The sequence below is a fragment of the Littorina saxatilis genome, linkage group LG2 (assembly GCF_037325665.1).
Source record: "Littorina saxatilis isolate snail1 linkage group LG2, US_GU_Lsax_2.0, whole genome shotgun sequence".
Classification (NCBI taxonomy): domain Eukaryota; kingdom Metazoa; phylum Mollusca; class Gastropoda; order Littorinimorpha; family Littorinidae; genus Littorina; species Littorina saxatilis.
Window position 1 is genome coordinate 104026955 of NC_090246.1, and position 16190 is coordinate 104043144.

The 16190-nt window shown below is 42.7% G+C and overlaps 1 protein-coding gene across 2 annotated transcripts in view; it reads right to left on the reverse strand.

Annotated features, from left to right (window-relative positions):
* Positions 1 to 16190, reverse strand: part of LOC138960415 (cilia- and flagella-associated protein 65-like) — a 131491-nt gene that overhangs the window by 43571 nt on the left and 71730 nt on the right. For both annotated transcript variants that reach the window (XM_070332324.1, XM_070332323.1), the window contains exons 22-26: positions 15548 to 15772; positions 14542 to 14700; positions 13968 to 14133; positions 11338 to 11466; positions 607 to 763 (exon numbers count right to left, since the gene is read on the reverse strand). In XM_070332324.1, coding sequence (XP_070188425.1) covers positions 607 to 763; positions 11338 to 11466; positions 13968 to 14133; positions 14542 to 14700; positions 15548 to 15772 — 836 coding nt within the window. The remainder of the gene's footprint in view (positions 1 to 606; positions 764 to 11337; positions 11467 to 13967; positions 14134 to 14541; positions 14701 to 15547; positions 15773 to 16190) is intronic.

The following is a 16190-nucleotide window of genomic DNA, read 5'->3' on the forward strand; positions in this document are numbered from 1 at the left end:
CAAATTTACGTTTATCTTATTCTCCATCATTTGCTGATTCCAAAAAGATATAAATATGTTATATTCGGATTAAAAACAAGCTCTGAAAATTAAATATATCAAAATTATTATCAAAATTAAATTGTCGAAATCAATTTAAAAACACTTTCATCTTATTCCTTGTCGGTTCCTGATTCCAAAAACATATAGATATGATATGTTTGGATTAAAAACACGCTCAGAAAGTTAAAACAAAGAGAGGTACAGAAAAGCGTGCTATCCTTCTTAGCGCAACTACTACCCCGCTCTTCTTGTCAATTTCACTGCCTTTGCCATGAGCGGTGGCCTGACGATGCTACGAGTAAAATGGCATTGCGTTCAGTTTCATTCTGTGAGTTCGACAGCTACTTGACTAAATATTGTATTTTCGCCTTACGCGACTTGTTTTTTTTTTTTATTATTCTTTTTTTTCCTTTTTTACACGTTCTACTATGGAAGTTACCACGACATAAACCTTTTCACAAACATGCACGTGGATACAAGCTTGAAAGCAGGAATACTACCCTGTCAACTGGCCAGACAGCCAACCGGCCAGCCAGCCAGCCATGCGGGTCCTCTGAGACTCACCTGTCCAGCGAGAAGAGACTCCACAGATGTTTCTTGCTGATGGAGACAAGACTCCCGCCACACCTGGCGTCTGTGACAGCCACGCTTGGGTACACACCTGTGGTCATGATGTGGAACAGGTGCTGCAGCTCATGGGCTGCAAAGTCTGACACATTTCCTGCAAGAATAAAACAAAACAAATATCAACATAGTGACAGAGATGGCACAACAAGACATTGAAAGTAAATCTAGAAGATAATACATAGTGACAGAGATGGCACAACAAGACATTGAAAGTAAATCTACAAGATAATACATAGTGACAGAGATGGCACAACAAGACATTGAAAGTAAATCTAGAAGATAATACATAGTGACAGAGATGGCACAACAAGACATTGAAAGTAAATCTACAAGATAATACATAGTGAGTGACAGAGATGGCACAACAAGACATTGAAAGTAAATCTAGAAGATAATACATAGTGACAGAGATGGCACAACAAGACATTGAAAGTAAGAAGATAATACATAGTGACAGAGATGGCACAACAAGACATTGAAAGTAAATCTACAAGATAATACATAGTGACAGAGATGGCACAACAAGACATTGAAAGTAAATCTAGAAGATAATACATAGTGACAGAGATGGCACAACAAGACATTGAAAGTAAATCTAGAAGATAATACATAGTGACAGAGATGGCACAACAAGACATTGAAAGTAAATCTAGAAGATAATACATAGTGACAGAGATGGCACAACAAGACATTGAAAGTAAATCTAGAAGATAATACATAGTGACAGAGATGGCACAACAAGACATTGAAAGTAAATCTACAAGATAATACATAGTGACAGAGATGGCACAACAAGACATTGAAAGTAAATCTAGAAGATAATACAAAGATAAGGAGCTACTCCCTACTTTGTATCCTTCAGCAGGAGGAGAGAGGAAAAGGGAAAACAGAAAGTGGAAAGCAGAAAGTGGAAAACAGAAAGTGGAAAACAGAAAGAGGAAAGCAGGGAGAGGAAGGCAGAAAGTGGAAAACAGAAAGTGGAAAACAGAAAGAGGAAAGCAGAAAGTGGAAAACAGGGAGAGGAAAGCAGGGAGAGGAAGGCAGAAAGTGGAAAACAGAAAGTGGAAAACAGAAAGTGGAAAACAGAAAGTGGAAAACAGGGAGAGGAAAGCAGGGAGAGGAAGGCAGAAAGTGGAAAACAGAAAGTGGAAAACAGAAAGTGGAAAACAGAAAGTGGAAAACAGAAAGTGGAAAACAGAAAGAGGAAAGCAGAAAGTGGAAAACAGGGAGAGGAAGGCAGAAAGTGGAAAACAGGGAGAGGAAGGCAGAAAGTGGAAAACAGAAAGTGGAAAACAGAAAGTGGAAAACAGGGAGAGGAAGGCAGAAAGTGGAAAACAGAAAGTGGAAAACAGAAAGTGGAAAACAGAAAGAGGAAAGCAGGGAGAGGAAGGCAGAAAGTGGAAAACAGAAAGTGGAAAACAGAAAGAGGAAAGCAGAAAGTGGAAAACAGGGAGAGGAAGGCAGAAAGTGGAAAACAGAAAGTGGAAAACAGAAAGTGGAAAACAGAAAGAGGAAAGCAGGGAGAGGAAGGCAGAAAGTGGAAAACAGAAAGTGGAAAACAGAAAGTGGAAAACAGAAAGTGGAAAACAGGGAGAGGAAAACAGGGAGAGGAAAGCAGGGAGAGGAAGGCAGAAAGTGGAAAACAGAAAGTGGAAAACAGAAAGTGGAAAACAGGGAGAGGAAAGCAGAAAGTGGAAAACAGGGAGAGGAAGGCAGAAAGTGAAAAACAGGGAGAGGAAGGCAGAAAGTGGAAAACAGAAAGTGGAAAACAGAAAGTGGAAAACAGAAAGTGGAAAGCAGAAAGTGGAAAACAGGGAGAGGAAGGCAGAAAGTGGAAAACAGAAAGTGGAAAACAGAAAGAGGAAAGCAGAAAGTGGAAAACAGGGAGAGGAAGGCAGAAAGTGGAAGGCAGAAAGTGGAAAACAGAAAGTGGAAAGCAGGGAGAGGAAGGCAGAAAGTGGAAAGCAGAAAGTGGAAAACAGAAAGTGGAAAACAGGGAGAGGAAGGCAGAAAGTGGAAAACAGAAAGTGGAAAACAGAAAGTGGAAAACAGAAAGTGGAAAACAGAAAGAGGAAAACAGGGAGAGGAAGGCAGAAAGTGGAAAACAGAAAGTGGAAAACAGAAAGAGGAAAGCAGAAAGTGGAAAACAGGGAGAGGAAGGCAGAAAGTGGAAAACAGAAAGTGGAAAACAGAAAGTGGAAAACAGAAAGTGGAAAGCAGGGAGTGGAAAACAGAAAGTGGAAAGCAGAAAGTGGAAAACAGAAAGTGGAAGGCAGAAAGTGGAAAACAGAAAGTGGAAAGCAGGGAGAGGAAGGCAGAAAGTGGAAAACAGAAAGTGGAAAACAGAAAGTGGAAGGCAGAAAGAGGAAAGCAGAAAGTGGAAAACAGGGAGAGGAAGGCAGAAAGTGGAAAACAGAAAGTGGAAAACAGAAAGTGGAAAGCAGGGAGAGGAAGGCAGAAAGTGGAAAGCAGAAAGTGGAAAGCAGAAAGTGGAAAACAGAAAGAGGAAAGCAAAAAGTGGAAAGCAAGGAGAGGAAGGCAGAAAGTGGAAAACAGAAAGTGGAAAGCAGGGAGAGGAAGGCAGAAAGTGGAAAACAGAAAGTGGAAAACAGAAAGTGGAAAACAGAAAGTGGAAAACAGAAAGAGGAAAGCAGAAAGTGGAAAACAGAAAGTGGAAAACAGAAAGTGGAAAACAGAAAGTGGAAAACAGAAAGTGGAAGGCAGAAAGTGGAAAACAGAAAGTGGAAAACAGAAAGTGGAAAACAGAAAGTGGAAAACAGAAAGAGGAAAACAGGGAGAGGAAGGCAGAAAGTGGAAAACAGAAAGTGGAAAACAGAAAGTGGAAAACAGAAGGTGGAAAACAGAAAGAGGAAAGCAGGGAGAGGAAGGCAGAAAGTGGAAAACAGAAAGTGGAAAACAGAAAGTGGAAAACAGAAAGAGGAAAGCAGGGAGAGGAAGGCAGAAAGTGGAAAGCAGAAAGTGGAAAGCAGAAAGTGGAAAACAGAAAGAGGAAAGCAAAAAGTGGAAAGCAAGGAGAGGAAGGCAGAAAGTGGAAAACAGAAAGTGGAAAGCAGGGAGAGGAAGGCAGAAAGAGGAAAACAGAAAGTGGAAAACAGAAGGTGGAAAACAGAAAGTGGAAAACAGAAAGTGGAAAACAGGGAGAGGAAGGCAGAAAGTGGAAAACAGAAAGTGGAAAACAGAAAGTGGAAGGCAGAAAGTGGAAAACAGAAAGTGGAAAACAGGGAGAGGAAGGCAGAAAGTGGAAAACAGAAAATGGAAAACAGAAAGTGGAAAACAGAAAGTGGAAAGCAGGGAAAGGAAGGCAGAAAGTGGAAAGCAGAAAGTGGAAAGCAGAAAGTGGAAAACAGAAAGAGGAAAGCAAAAAGTGGAAAGCAAGGAGAGGAAGGCAGAAAGTGGAAAACAGAAAGTGGAAAGCAGGGAGAGGAAGGCAGAAAGTGGAAAACAGAAAGTGGAAAACAGAAAGTGGAAAACAGGGAGAGGAAGGCAGAAAGTGGAAAACAGAAAATGGAAAACAGAAAGTGGAAAACAGAAAGTGGAAAGCAGGGAAAGGAAGGCAGAAAGTGGAAAGCAGAAAGTGGAAAGCAGAAAGTGGAAAACAGAAAGAGGAAAGCAAAAAGTGGAAAGCAAGGAGAGGAAGGCAGAAAGTGGAAAACAGAAAGTGGAAAGCAGGGAGAGGAAGGCAGAAAGTGGAAAACAGAAAGTGGAAAGCAGGGAGTGGAAAACAGAAAGTGGAAAGCAGAAAGTGGAAAACAGAAAGTGGAAAGCAGAAAGTGGAAAGCAGAAAGCAGGGAGAGGAAGGCAGAAAGTGGAAAACAGAAAGTGGAAAACAGAAAGTGGAAAACAGAAAGTGGAAAACAGAAAGAGGAAAGCAGAAAGTGGAAAACAGAAAGTGGAAAGCAGGGAGAGGAAGGCAGAAAGTGGAAAGCAGAAAGTGGAAAGCAGGGAGAGGAAGGCAGAAAGTGGAAAACAGAAAGTGGAAAACAGAAGGTGGAAAACAGAAAGTGGAAAACAGAAAGTGGAAAACAGAAAGTGGAAAGCAGAAAGTGGAAAGCAGAAAGAGGAAAGCAGAAAGTGGAAAACAGGGAGAGGAAGGCAGAAAGTGGAAAACAGAAAGTGGAAAACAGAAGGTGGAAAACAGAAAGTGGAAAACAGAAAGTGGAAAGCAGAAAGTGGAAAGCAGAAAGAGGAAAGCAGAAAGTGGAAAACAGGGAGAGGAAGGCAGAAAGTGGAAAACAGAAAGAGGAAAGCAGAAAGTGGAAAACAGGGAGAGGAAGGCAGAAAGTGGAAAACAGAAGGTGGAAAACAGAAAGTGGAAAACAGAAAGTGGAAAACAGAAAGTGAAAAACAGAAAGTGGAAAGCAGAAAGTGGAAAACAGAAAGTGGAAGGCAGAAAGTGGAAAACAGAAAGTGGAAAACAGAAAGTGGAAAACAGAAAGTGGAAAACAGAAAGAGGAAAGCAGAAAGTGGAAAACATAAAGTGGAAAACAGAAAGAGGAAAGCAGAAAGTGGAAAACAGAAAGAGGAAGGCAGAAAGTGGAAAACAGAAAGTGGAAAACAGAAAGTGGAAAACAGAAAGTGGAAAACAGAAAGTGGAAAACAGAAAGAGGAAAACAGGGAGAGGAAGGCAGAAAGTGGAAAACAGAAAGTGGAAAACAGAAAGTGGAAAGCAGAAAGTGGAAAGCAGAAAGAGGAAAGCAGAAAGTGGAAAACAGGGAGAGGAAGGCAGAAAGTGGAAAACAGAAAGTGGAAAACAGAAGGTGGAAAACAGAAAGTGGAAAACAGAAAGTGGAAAGCAGAAAGTGGAAAGCAGAAAGAGGAAAGCAGAAAGTGGAAAACAGGGAGAGGAAGGCAGAAAGTGGAAAACAGGGAGAGGAAGGCAGAAAGTGGAAAACAGGGAGAGGAAGGCAGAAAGTGGAAAACAGAAAGAGGAAAGCAGAAAGTGGAAAACAGGGAGAGGAAGGCAGAAAGTGGAAAACAGAAAGTGGAAAACAGAAAGTGGAAAACAGAAAGAGGAAAGCAGAAAGTGGAAAGCAGAAAGCAGGGAGAGGAAGGCAGAAAGTGGAAAACAGAAAGTGGAAAACAGAAGGTGGAAAACAGAAAGTGGAAAACAGAAAGAGGAAAGCAGAAAGTGGAAAGCAGAAAGTGGAAAGCAGGGAGAGGAAGGCAGAAAGTGGAAAGCAGAAAGTGGAAAGCAGGGAGAGGAAGGCAGAAAGTGGGAAACAGAAAGTGGAAAACAGAAGGTGGAAAACAGAAAGTGGAAAACAGAAAGTGGAAAACAGAAAGTGGAAAACAGAAAGTGGAAAACAGAAAGAGGAAAGCAGAAAGTGGAAAACAGGGAGAGGAAGGCAGAAAGTGGAAAACAGAAATTGGAAAACAGAAAGTGGAAAGCAGAAAGTGGAAAGCAGAAAGAGGAAAGCAGAAAGTGGAAAACAGGGAGAGGAAGGCAGAAAGTGGAAAACAGAAAGTGGAAAACAGAAGGTGGAAAACAGAAAGTGGAAAACAGAAAGTGGAAAACAGAAAGTGGAAAACAGAAAGTGGAAAGCAGAAAGTGGAAAACAGGCAGAGGAAGGCAGAAAGTGGAAAACAGAAAAAGGAAAGCAGAAAGTGTAAAGCAGAAAGAGGAAAGCAGAAAGTGGAAAACAGGGAGAGGAAGGCAGAAAGTGGAAAACAGAAAGTGGAAAACAGAAGGTGGAAAACAGAAAGTGGAAAACAGAAAGTGGAAAGCAGAAAGTGGAAAGCAGAAAGAGGAAAGCAGAAAGTGGAAAACAGGGAGAGGAAGGCAGAAAGTGGAAAACAGAAAGAGGAAAGCAGAAAGTGGAAAACAGGGAGAGGAAGGCAGAAAGTGGAAAACAGAAGGTGGAAAACAGAAAGTGGAAAGCAGAAAGTGTAAAGCAGAAAGAGGAAAGCAGAAAGTGGAAAACAGGGAGAGGAAGGCAGAAAGTGGAAAACAGAAGGTGGAAAACAGAAAGTGGAAAGCAGAAAGTGTAAAGCAGAAAGAGGAAAGCAGAAAGTGGAAAACAGGGAGAGGAAGGCAGAAAGTGGAAAACAGAAAGTGGAAAACAGAAAGTGGAAAACAGAAAGTGGAAAACAGAAAGTGGAAAACAGAAAGAGGAAAACAGGGAGAGGAAGGCAGAAAGTGGAAAACAGAAAGTGGAAAACAGAAAGTGGAAAGCAGAAAGTGGAAAGCAGAAAGAGGAAAGCAGAAAGTGCAAAACAGGGAGAGGAAGGCAGAAAGTGGAAAACAGAAAGTGGAAAACAGAAGGTGGAAAACAGAAAGTGGAAAACAGAAAGTGGAAAACAGAAAGTGGAAAGCAGAAAGTGGAAAGCAGAAAGAGGAAAGCAGAAAGTGGAAAACAGGGAGAGGAAGGCAGAAAGTGGAAAACAGGGAGAGGAAGGCAGAAAGTGGAAAACAGGGAGAGGAAGGCAGAAAGTGGAAAACAGAAAGAGGAAAGCAGAAAGTGGAAAACAGGGAGAGGAAGGCAGAAAGTGGAAAACAGAAAGTGGAAAGCAGAAAGTGGAAAGCAGAAAGTGGAAAACAGGGAGTGGAAAACAGAAAGTGGAAAGCAGAAAGTGGAAAACAGAAAGTGGAAAGCAGAAAGCGGAAAGCAGAAAGAGGAAAGCAGAAAGTGGAAAACAGGGAGAGGAAGGCAGAAAGTGGAAAACAGAAAGAGGAAAGCAGGGGAGAGGAAGGCAGAAAGTGGAAAACAGAAAGAGAAAAGCAGAAAGTGGAAAACAGGGAGAGGAAGGCAGAAAGTGGAAAACAGAAAGTGGAAAACAGAAAGTGGAAAGCAGAAAGTGGAAAGCAGAAAGAGGAAAGCAGAAAGTGGAAAACAGAAAGAGGAAAGCAGAAAGTGGAAAACAGGGAGAGGAAGGCAGAAAGTGGAAAACAGAAAGTGGAAAACAGAAAGAGGAAAGCAGAAAGTGGAAAACAGAAAGAGGAAAGCAGAAAGTGAAAAACAGGGAGAGGAAGGCAGAAAGTGGAAAACAGAAAGTGGAAAGCAGAAAGTGGAAAGCAGAAAGAGGAAAGCAGAAAGTGAAAAACAGGGAGAGGAAGGCAGAAAGTGGAAAACAGAAAGAGAAAAGCAGAAAGTGGAAAACAGGGAGAGGAAGGCAGAAAGTGGAAAACAGAAAGAGAAAAGCAGAAAGTGGAAAACAGGGAGAGGAAGGCAGAAAGTGGAAAACAGAAAGTGGAAAACAGAAAGTGGAAAGCAGAAAGTGGAAAGCAGAAAGTGGAAAGCAGAAAGTGGAAAACAGGGAGAGGAAGGCAGAAAGTGGAAAACAGAAAGTGGAAAGCAGAAAGTGGAAAACAGGGAGAGGAAGGCAGAAAGTGGAAAACAGAAAGTGGAAAACAGAAAGAGGAAAGCAGGGAGAGGAAGGCAGAAAGTGGAAAGCAAGGAGAGGAAGGCAGAAAGTGGAAAACAGAAAGTGGAAAGCAGGGAGAGGAAGGCAGAAAGTGGAAAACAGAAAGTGGAAAGCAGAAAGTGGAAGGCAGAAAGTGGAAAGCAGAAAGTGGAAAGCAGAAAGTGGAAAACAGAAAGTGGAAAGCAGAAAGTGGAAAACAGAAAGTGGAAAACAAAGTGGAAAGCAGAAAGTGGAAAACAGAAAGTGGAAAACAGAAAGTGGAAAGCAGAAAGTGGAAAGCAGAAAGAGGAAAGCAGAAAGTGCAAAACAGGGAGAGGAAGGCAGAAAGTGGAAAACAGAAAGTGGAAAACAGAAAGTGGAAAACAGAAAGTGGAAAACAGAAAGTGGAAAGCAGAAAGTGGAAAGCAGAAAGAGGAAAGCAGAAAGTGGAAAACAGGGAGAGGAAGGCAGAAAGTGGAAAACAGGGAGAGGAAGGCAGAAAGTGGAAAACAGAAAGTGGAAAGCAGAAAGTGGAAAGCAGAAAGTGGAAAGCAGGGAGTGGAAAACAGAAAGTGGAAGGCAGAAAGTGGAAAACAGAAAGTGGAAAACAGAAAGTGGAAAACAGAAAGTGGAAAACAGAAAGAGGAAAGCAGAAAGTGGAAAGCAGAAAGAGGAAAGCAGAAAGTGGAAAACAGGGAGAGGAAGGCAGAAAGTGGAAAACAGAAAGAGGAAAGCAGGGAGAGGAAGGCAGAAAGTGGAAAACAGAAAGAGAAAAGCAGAAAGTGGAAAACAGGGAGAGGAAGGCAGAAAGTGGAAAACAGAAAGTGGAAAACCGAAAGTGGAAAGCAGAAAGTGGAAAGCAGAAAGAGGAAAGCAGAAAGTGGAAAACAGAAAGAGGAAAGCAGAAAGTGGAAAACAGGGAGAGGAAGGCAGAAAGTGGAAAACAGAAAGTGGAAAACAGAAAGTGGAAAGCAGAAAGTGGAAAGCAGAAAGAGGAAAGCAGAAAGTGAAAAACAGGGAGAGGAAGGCAGAAAGTGGAAAACAGAAAGTGGAAAGCAGAAAGTGGAAAGCAGAAAGAGGAAAGCAGAAAGTGAAAAACAGGGAGAGGAAGGCAGAAAGTGGAAAACAGAAAGAGAAAAGCAGAAAGTGGAAAACAGGGAGAGGAAGGCAGAAAGTGGAAAACAGAAAGAGAAAAGCAGAAAGTGGAAAACAGGGAGAGGAAGGCAGAAAGTGGAAAACAGAAAGTGGAAAACAGAAAGTGGAAAGCAGAAAGTGGAAAACAGAAAGTGGAAGGCAGAAAGTGGAAAACAGGGAGAGGAAGGCAGAAAGTGGAAAACAGAAAGTGGAAAGCAGAAAGTGGAAAACAGGGAGAGGAAGGCAGAAAGTGGAAAACAGAAAGTGGAAAACAGAAAGAGGAAAGCAGGGAGAGGAAGGCAGAAAGTGGAAAGCAAGGAGAGGAAGGCAGAAAGTGGAAAACAGAAAGTGGAAAACAGGGAGAGGAAGGCAGAAAGTGGAAGGCAGAAAGTGGAAAGCAGAAAGTGGAAGGCAGAAAGTGGAAAACAGAAAGTGGAAAACAGAAAGTGGAAAACAGAAAGTGGAAAACAGAAAGTGGAAAACAGAAAGTGGAAAACAAAGTGGAAAGCAGAAAGTGGAAAACAGAAAGTGGAAAGCAGAAAGTGGAAGGCAGAAAGTGGAAAGCAGAAAGTGGAAAACAGAAAGTGGAAAACAGGGAGTGGAAGGCAGAAAGTGGAAAGCAGGGAGAGGAAAACAGAAAGTGGAAAGCAGGGAGAGGAAGGCAGAAAGTGGAAAGCAGAAAGTGGAAAGCAGGGAGAGGAAGGCAGAAAGTGGAAAGCAGAAAGTGGAAGGCAGAAAGTGGAAAACAGAAAGTGGAAAACAGAAAGTGGAAAACAGAAAGTGGAAAACAGAAAGAGGAAAGCAGGGAGAGGAAGGCAGAAAGTGGAAAGCAGGGAGAGGAAAGCAGAAAGTGGAAAACAGAAAGTGGAAAACAGAAAGTGGAAAGCAGGGAGAGGAAGGCAGAAAGTGGAAAACAGAAAGTGGAAAGCAGGGAGAGGAAGGCAGAAAGTGGAAGGCAGAAAGTGGAAAACAGAAAGTGGAAAGCAGGGAGAGGAAGGCAGAAAGTGGAAAGCAGAAAGTGGAAAACAGAAAGTGGAAAACAGAAAGTGGAAAACAGAAAGTGGAAAACAGAAAGAGGAAAGCAGAAAGTGGAAAACAGGGAGAGGAAAACAGAAAGTGGAAAGCAGGGAGAGGAAGGCAGAAAGTGGAAAGCAAGGAGAGGAAGGCAGAAAGTGGAAAACAGAAAGTGGAAAACAGAAAGTGGAAAGCAGGGAGAGGAAGGCAGAAAGTGGAAAGCAAGGAGAGGAAGGCAGAAAGTGGAAAGCAGGGAGAGGAAGGCAGAAAGTGGAAAGCAAGGAGAGGAAGGCAGAAAGTGGAAAACAGAAAGTGGAAAGCAGGGAGAGGAAGGCAGAAAGTGGAAGGCAGAAAGTGGAAAGCAGGGAGAGGAAGGCAGAAAGTGGAAAACAGGGAGAGGAAGGCAGAAAGTGGAAAGCAGAAAGTGGAAAGCAGGGAGAGGAAGGCAGAAAGTGGAAAGCAGAAAGTGGAAAGCAGAAAGTGGAAAACAGAAAGAGGAAAACAGAAAGTGGAAAACAGAAAGAGGAAAGCAGAAAGTGGAAAGCAAGGAGAGGAAGGCAGAAAGTGGAAAACAGAAAGTGGAAAGCAGGGAGAGGAAGGCAGAAAGTGGAAGGCAGAAAGTGGAAAACAGAAAGTGGAAAGCAGGGAGAGGAAGGCAGAAAGTGGAAAACAGAAAGTGGAAAGCAGGGAGAGGAAGGCAGAAAGTGGAAAACAGAAAGTGGAAAGAGGGAGAGGAAGGCAGAAAGTGGAAAACAGAAAGTGGAAAGCAGGGAGAGGAAGGCAGAAAGTGGAAAGCAGGGAGAGGAAGGCAGAAAGTGGAAAACAGAAAGTGGAAGGCAGAAAGTGGAAAACAGAAAGTGGAAAGCAGGGAGAGGAAGGCAGAAAGTGGAAAGCAGAAAGTGGAAAGCAGGGAGAGGAAGGCAGAAAGTGGAAAACAGAAAGTGGAAGGCAGGGAGAGGAAGGCAGAAGAAGGGAGAAAATGACAAAGGTAAACATAGGATATACAAAAAAACAAAAAACAACAAAGATGGCCACATTGACCAAAAACGAAAAAGAAAAGAAAGGCAGCAAAAGAATGGTAATGAAGAAAAGAATTCACAGGAAAAGGATAGATCACAACAGTCATAAACATATGTTCTATTTGAAAATGCAAGGAACCTTCAGGGGTGAGGAGCTGGTAGGACACGGTGTACTGGTAGGTGACCCTCCGCACAGGTCTCACTGTGGCGATGATCTGACGCTTGGAGCGAGCAGGGATGGTGCCAGACATGCTGTCCAGTTCCAGACCTGTACACAAGCACAGACACATATAGAGGACAATGAACAGTAAAGCTTGGAGCGAGCAGGGATGGTGCCAGACATGCTGTCCACTTCCAGACCTGTACACAAGCACAGACACATATAGAGGACAATGAACAGTAAAGCTTGGAGCGAGCAGGGATGGTGCCAGACATGCTGTCCACTTCCAGACCTGTACACAAGCACAGACACATATAGAGGACAATGAACAGTAAAGCTTGGAGCGAGCAGGGATGGTGCCAGACATGCTGTCCACTTCCAGACCTGTACACAAGCACAGACACATATAGAGGACAATGAACAGTAAAGCTTGGAGCGAGCAGGGATGGTGCCAGACATGCTGTCCACTTCCAGACCTGTACACAAGCACAGACACATATAGAGGACAATGAACAGTAAAGCTTGGAGCGAGCAGGGATGGTGCCAGACATGCTGTCCACTTCCAGACCTGTACACAAGCACAGACACATATAGAGGACAATGAACAGTAAAGCTTGGAGCGAGCAGGGATGGTGCCAGACATGCTGTCCACTTCCAGACCTGTACACAAGCACAGACACATATAGAGGACAATGAACAGTAAAGCTTGGAGCGAGCAGGGATGGTGCCAGACATGCTGTCCACTTCCAGACCTGTACACAAGCACAGACAAATATAGAGGACAATGAACAGTAAAGTTTAACGCAATAGGAATCAGATGGCATCTTGTGTTGGGGGTAATTAAAGCATTATGATGGCTCAACCTCTCTAGGCGTCTGCTGTTTGAGGCAGGGCTGTTTTGTGATTTTCTGCACTAAAAACACTACATAATAAACATCAATGGTCACCTTACAAGAATTAAACACAAAGTGTGCCTGCATAATGCAAAACTGGGAGTCTTTGAACAACTCTTATTGTAAGGAAAAATGTGCTGTTCCTCACACTAAATCTCACACAAGCTGTATACATTTAAACAAAGCTATAAAAAAAAATAAAAAAATTAAATGAATAAAAAAAAAAGAAGAGAAAAGACAAACAGCAAAAGTGCACTTCTCTCATGAACACATACTGCACTGTGCACTTCTCTCATGAAGTGTTCACACAGCATAACATCAACACATACTGCACTGTGCACTTCTCTCATGAAGTGTTCACACAGCATAACATCAACACATACTGCACTGTGCACTTCTCTCATCAAGTGTTCACACAGCATAACATCAACACATACTGCACTGTGCACTTCTCTCATCAAGTGTTCACACAGCATAACATCAACACATACTGCACTGTGCACTTCTCTCATCAAGTGTTCACACAGCATAACATCAACACATACTGCACTGTGCACTTCTCTCATCAAGTGTTCACACAGCATAACATCAACACATACTGCACTGTGCACTTCTCATCAACACATACTGCACGCACTGTGCACTTCTCTCATGAAGTGTTCACACAGCATAACATCAACACATACTGCACTGTGCACTTCTCTCATGAAGTGTTCACACAGCATAACATCAACACATACTGCACTGTGCACTTCTCTCATGAAGTGTTCACACAGCATAACATCAACACATACTGCACTGTGCACTTCTCTCATCAAGTGTTCACACAGCATAACATCAACACATACTGTACTGCACTGTGCACTTCTCATCAACACATACTGCACTGTGCACTTCTCTCATCAACACATACTGCACTGTGCACTTCTCATCAACACATACTGCACTGTGCACTTCTCATCAACACATACTGCACTGTGCACTTCTCATCAACACATACTGCACTGTGCACTTCTCATCAACACATACTGCACTGTGCACTTCTCATCAACACATACTGCACTGTGCACTTCTCTCATCAAGTGTTCACACAGCATAACATCAACACATACTGCACTGTGCACTTCTCATCAACACATACTGCACTGTGCACTTCTCATCAACACATACTGCACTGTGCACTTCTCTCATCAAGTGTTCACACAGCATAACATCAACACATACTGCACTGTGCACTTCTCTCATCAAGTGTTCACACAGCATAACATCAACACATACTGCACTGTGCACTTCTCATCAACACATACTGCACTGTGCACTTCTCTCATCAAGTGTTCACACAGCATAACATCAACACATACTGCACTGTGCACTTCTCTCATGAAGTGTTCACACAGCATAACATCAACACATACTGCACTGTGCACTTCTCTCATCAAGTGTTCACACAGCATAACATCAACACATACTGCACTGTGCACTTCTCTCATCAAGTGTTCACACAGCATAACATCAACACATACTGCACTGTGCACTTCTCTCATCAAGTGTTCACACAGCATAACATCAACACATACTGCACTGTGCACTTCTCTCATCAAGTGTTCACACAGCATAACATCAACACATACTGCACTGTGCACTTCTCATCAAGTGTTCACACAGCATAACATCAACACATACTGCACTGTGCACAAAACAGATATGTTAGCTCACCAGGTCGGTTCTCCCGCAGACTCTCCTCACAGTGCGGCCCATCCACACTGACGTCAACGTGCAGCTTGTACATGAGGGTACAGGAGCTGCCATTGTACAGCGTGATGTGCTTGGTGGTCGAGCTGCCCACCACCACGTCGCCAAACTCAAAGTACGTCTGGTCAGCCTGCACAGATAAAGGAGAGATAGCACTGTTATTCAGACAGCCCGACCATGAGAGAATATAAACTGTTGTTGCAGAGTGTGATGTGCTCGGGGGCTGAGCTGCCCATCACCACATCTTCCAACTGAAAGTACACGTGGTCAGAGAAACAAAGGGACGTAAGTCAGCTCTAAATGCATACGGCATGCACAAGAGTATGTGTGATTTAAGCGGAACCAATTGTCCATTTGTTTATTTGTACATTTGTTGAATAGGTTTTATTAGCATATTAGGCGCTTACAACTGTTATCGGATTTGCGCCATAAAAAAAACCTCATTATTATTATCATAAATCCAAAGGACTATACTCACGTGGATACTACCAAGAGCACCCTCATTATTATTATCATAAATCCAAAGGACTATACTCACGTGGATACTACCAAGAGCACCCTCAGCCACCACTCGCACAGGGAACTCTTTCTTCTTGCCGCCAGACGTGTTGTTGCCGAAGCCCTGGCCCCACACAATCAGGCTCGGCTTCATCACAAACTTGCCCTGCTCACAGGGTGTGAATGACCATGTCTGACTCTGAAACAGGGAGATTCCTCACATGTTAGAATTACACAAATAAATGTTGCGATTCCGCAAAAGCTTTTATGATGACATGGGGCAATTGTTTTGTTTTGCGTACAGGGGGGGGGGGGGGGGGGGTACGATAATGAAGAACCAAATAGAAACCCAGTTGTCTGATAGGGAAGAACCAATAAGAGCAACAGTTTAAAAAAAAAAAAAAAAAAAAAAAGAGCCACAGTTCAAATCACGTATAACTCGCCAAGCGTCACTTTCTATTCAGACGCTTTCCCAGTCAAGCGTGCAGTGTGCTATATCTGAGGTCAGGACTAAGTAGATGCAACAACCTGATGAACTGAGTTTTATTTTGAGACAGACAGTACACAATAAAATAAACTTGTCTAATTGCAGGAATGCTTTTCTGTAGAACTTAACAATATTTGTTACAATCAACTGTTTCTTAAGATTTCTATGGCTGACATTAAATTAATATCAAGCTCACTGTTCTATACATAAGACTGCACTCCTGCAGGACTGAGTAACTGTTGATGAAGACTGTGACAAGAGTAGATGCTAAACGGGAAAGCCCCCCCCAAATTATGGTTACACAAGATTTATTATTCTAGTTCAGATTATCCCTTCTTTCTCTCCTTGTTGAAAATAATTCCCCACTCCAACCCCCCCCCCCCCCCCCTAAAAACAATGACAACAACCACCAACAACATCACACACACACACACACACACACACACACACACACACACACACACAAACAAACACACACAAACATACACACACACACACACACACACACAAAACTCACAAAAAAACAAAAAAACACTCAAGGTATAACAACTGGTCTCACCTGCGACTCATTGGGCGGGACAAGGCCGGAGTCAGGGTGAACCTTGAGGTGCTTGGCGTCAGTGTGCTTCATGCGCCACTCAAACCTCAGCGGGATGCGCGAGATGTTCTTGATGGTGTACGTCTTGTTGGAGGCTGTGCCGATGCACGTAGGCTTGAAGAACATGCAGCCCTCACAGTCCAGCAAAACCTCTGGAGATTCGGCTGATCCAAACAGCGTCAGCGTCTGTTGTGAAAGCAAAACAATTTTTTTTGTCATTTGGCAGTCCATAAGAAATTATGAAATTCAGCTTCTGAACATGTGAAATGTTAGTGTTATCTATAAACAAGTTGGATCAGTGGAGTTTATATTTGACCATATCAATGTGTCATTTCTTCCTGTGATTCAAGCCGAACACATAAGCCAGTTAACAAAAAGATTATAAATTATAAATCAAATGCAAGAATGATAAGATTGATCACTTATTTGAGAAGAAGAAGACAACCAGAACTTGCATAAAACATGCTTGGTTTTATTCAGAAGAGTGCAAATATGTCAAATAAGTAAGTCTGCTGTCATATGTGGCATATCATTAAATACAAACACAACGTTTTAAACAAAATCTATGACAACAAGTAATTCTATATAGTTACAAAAAACATGC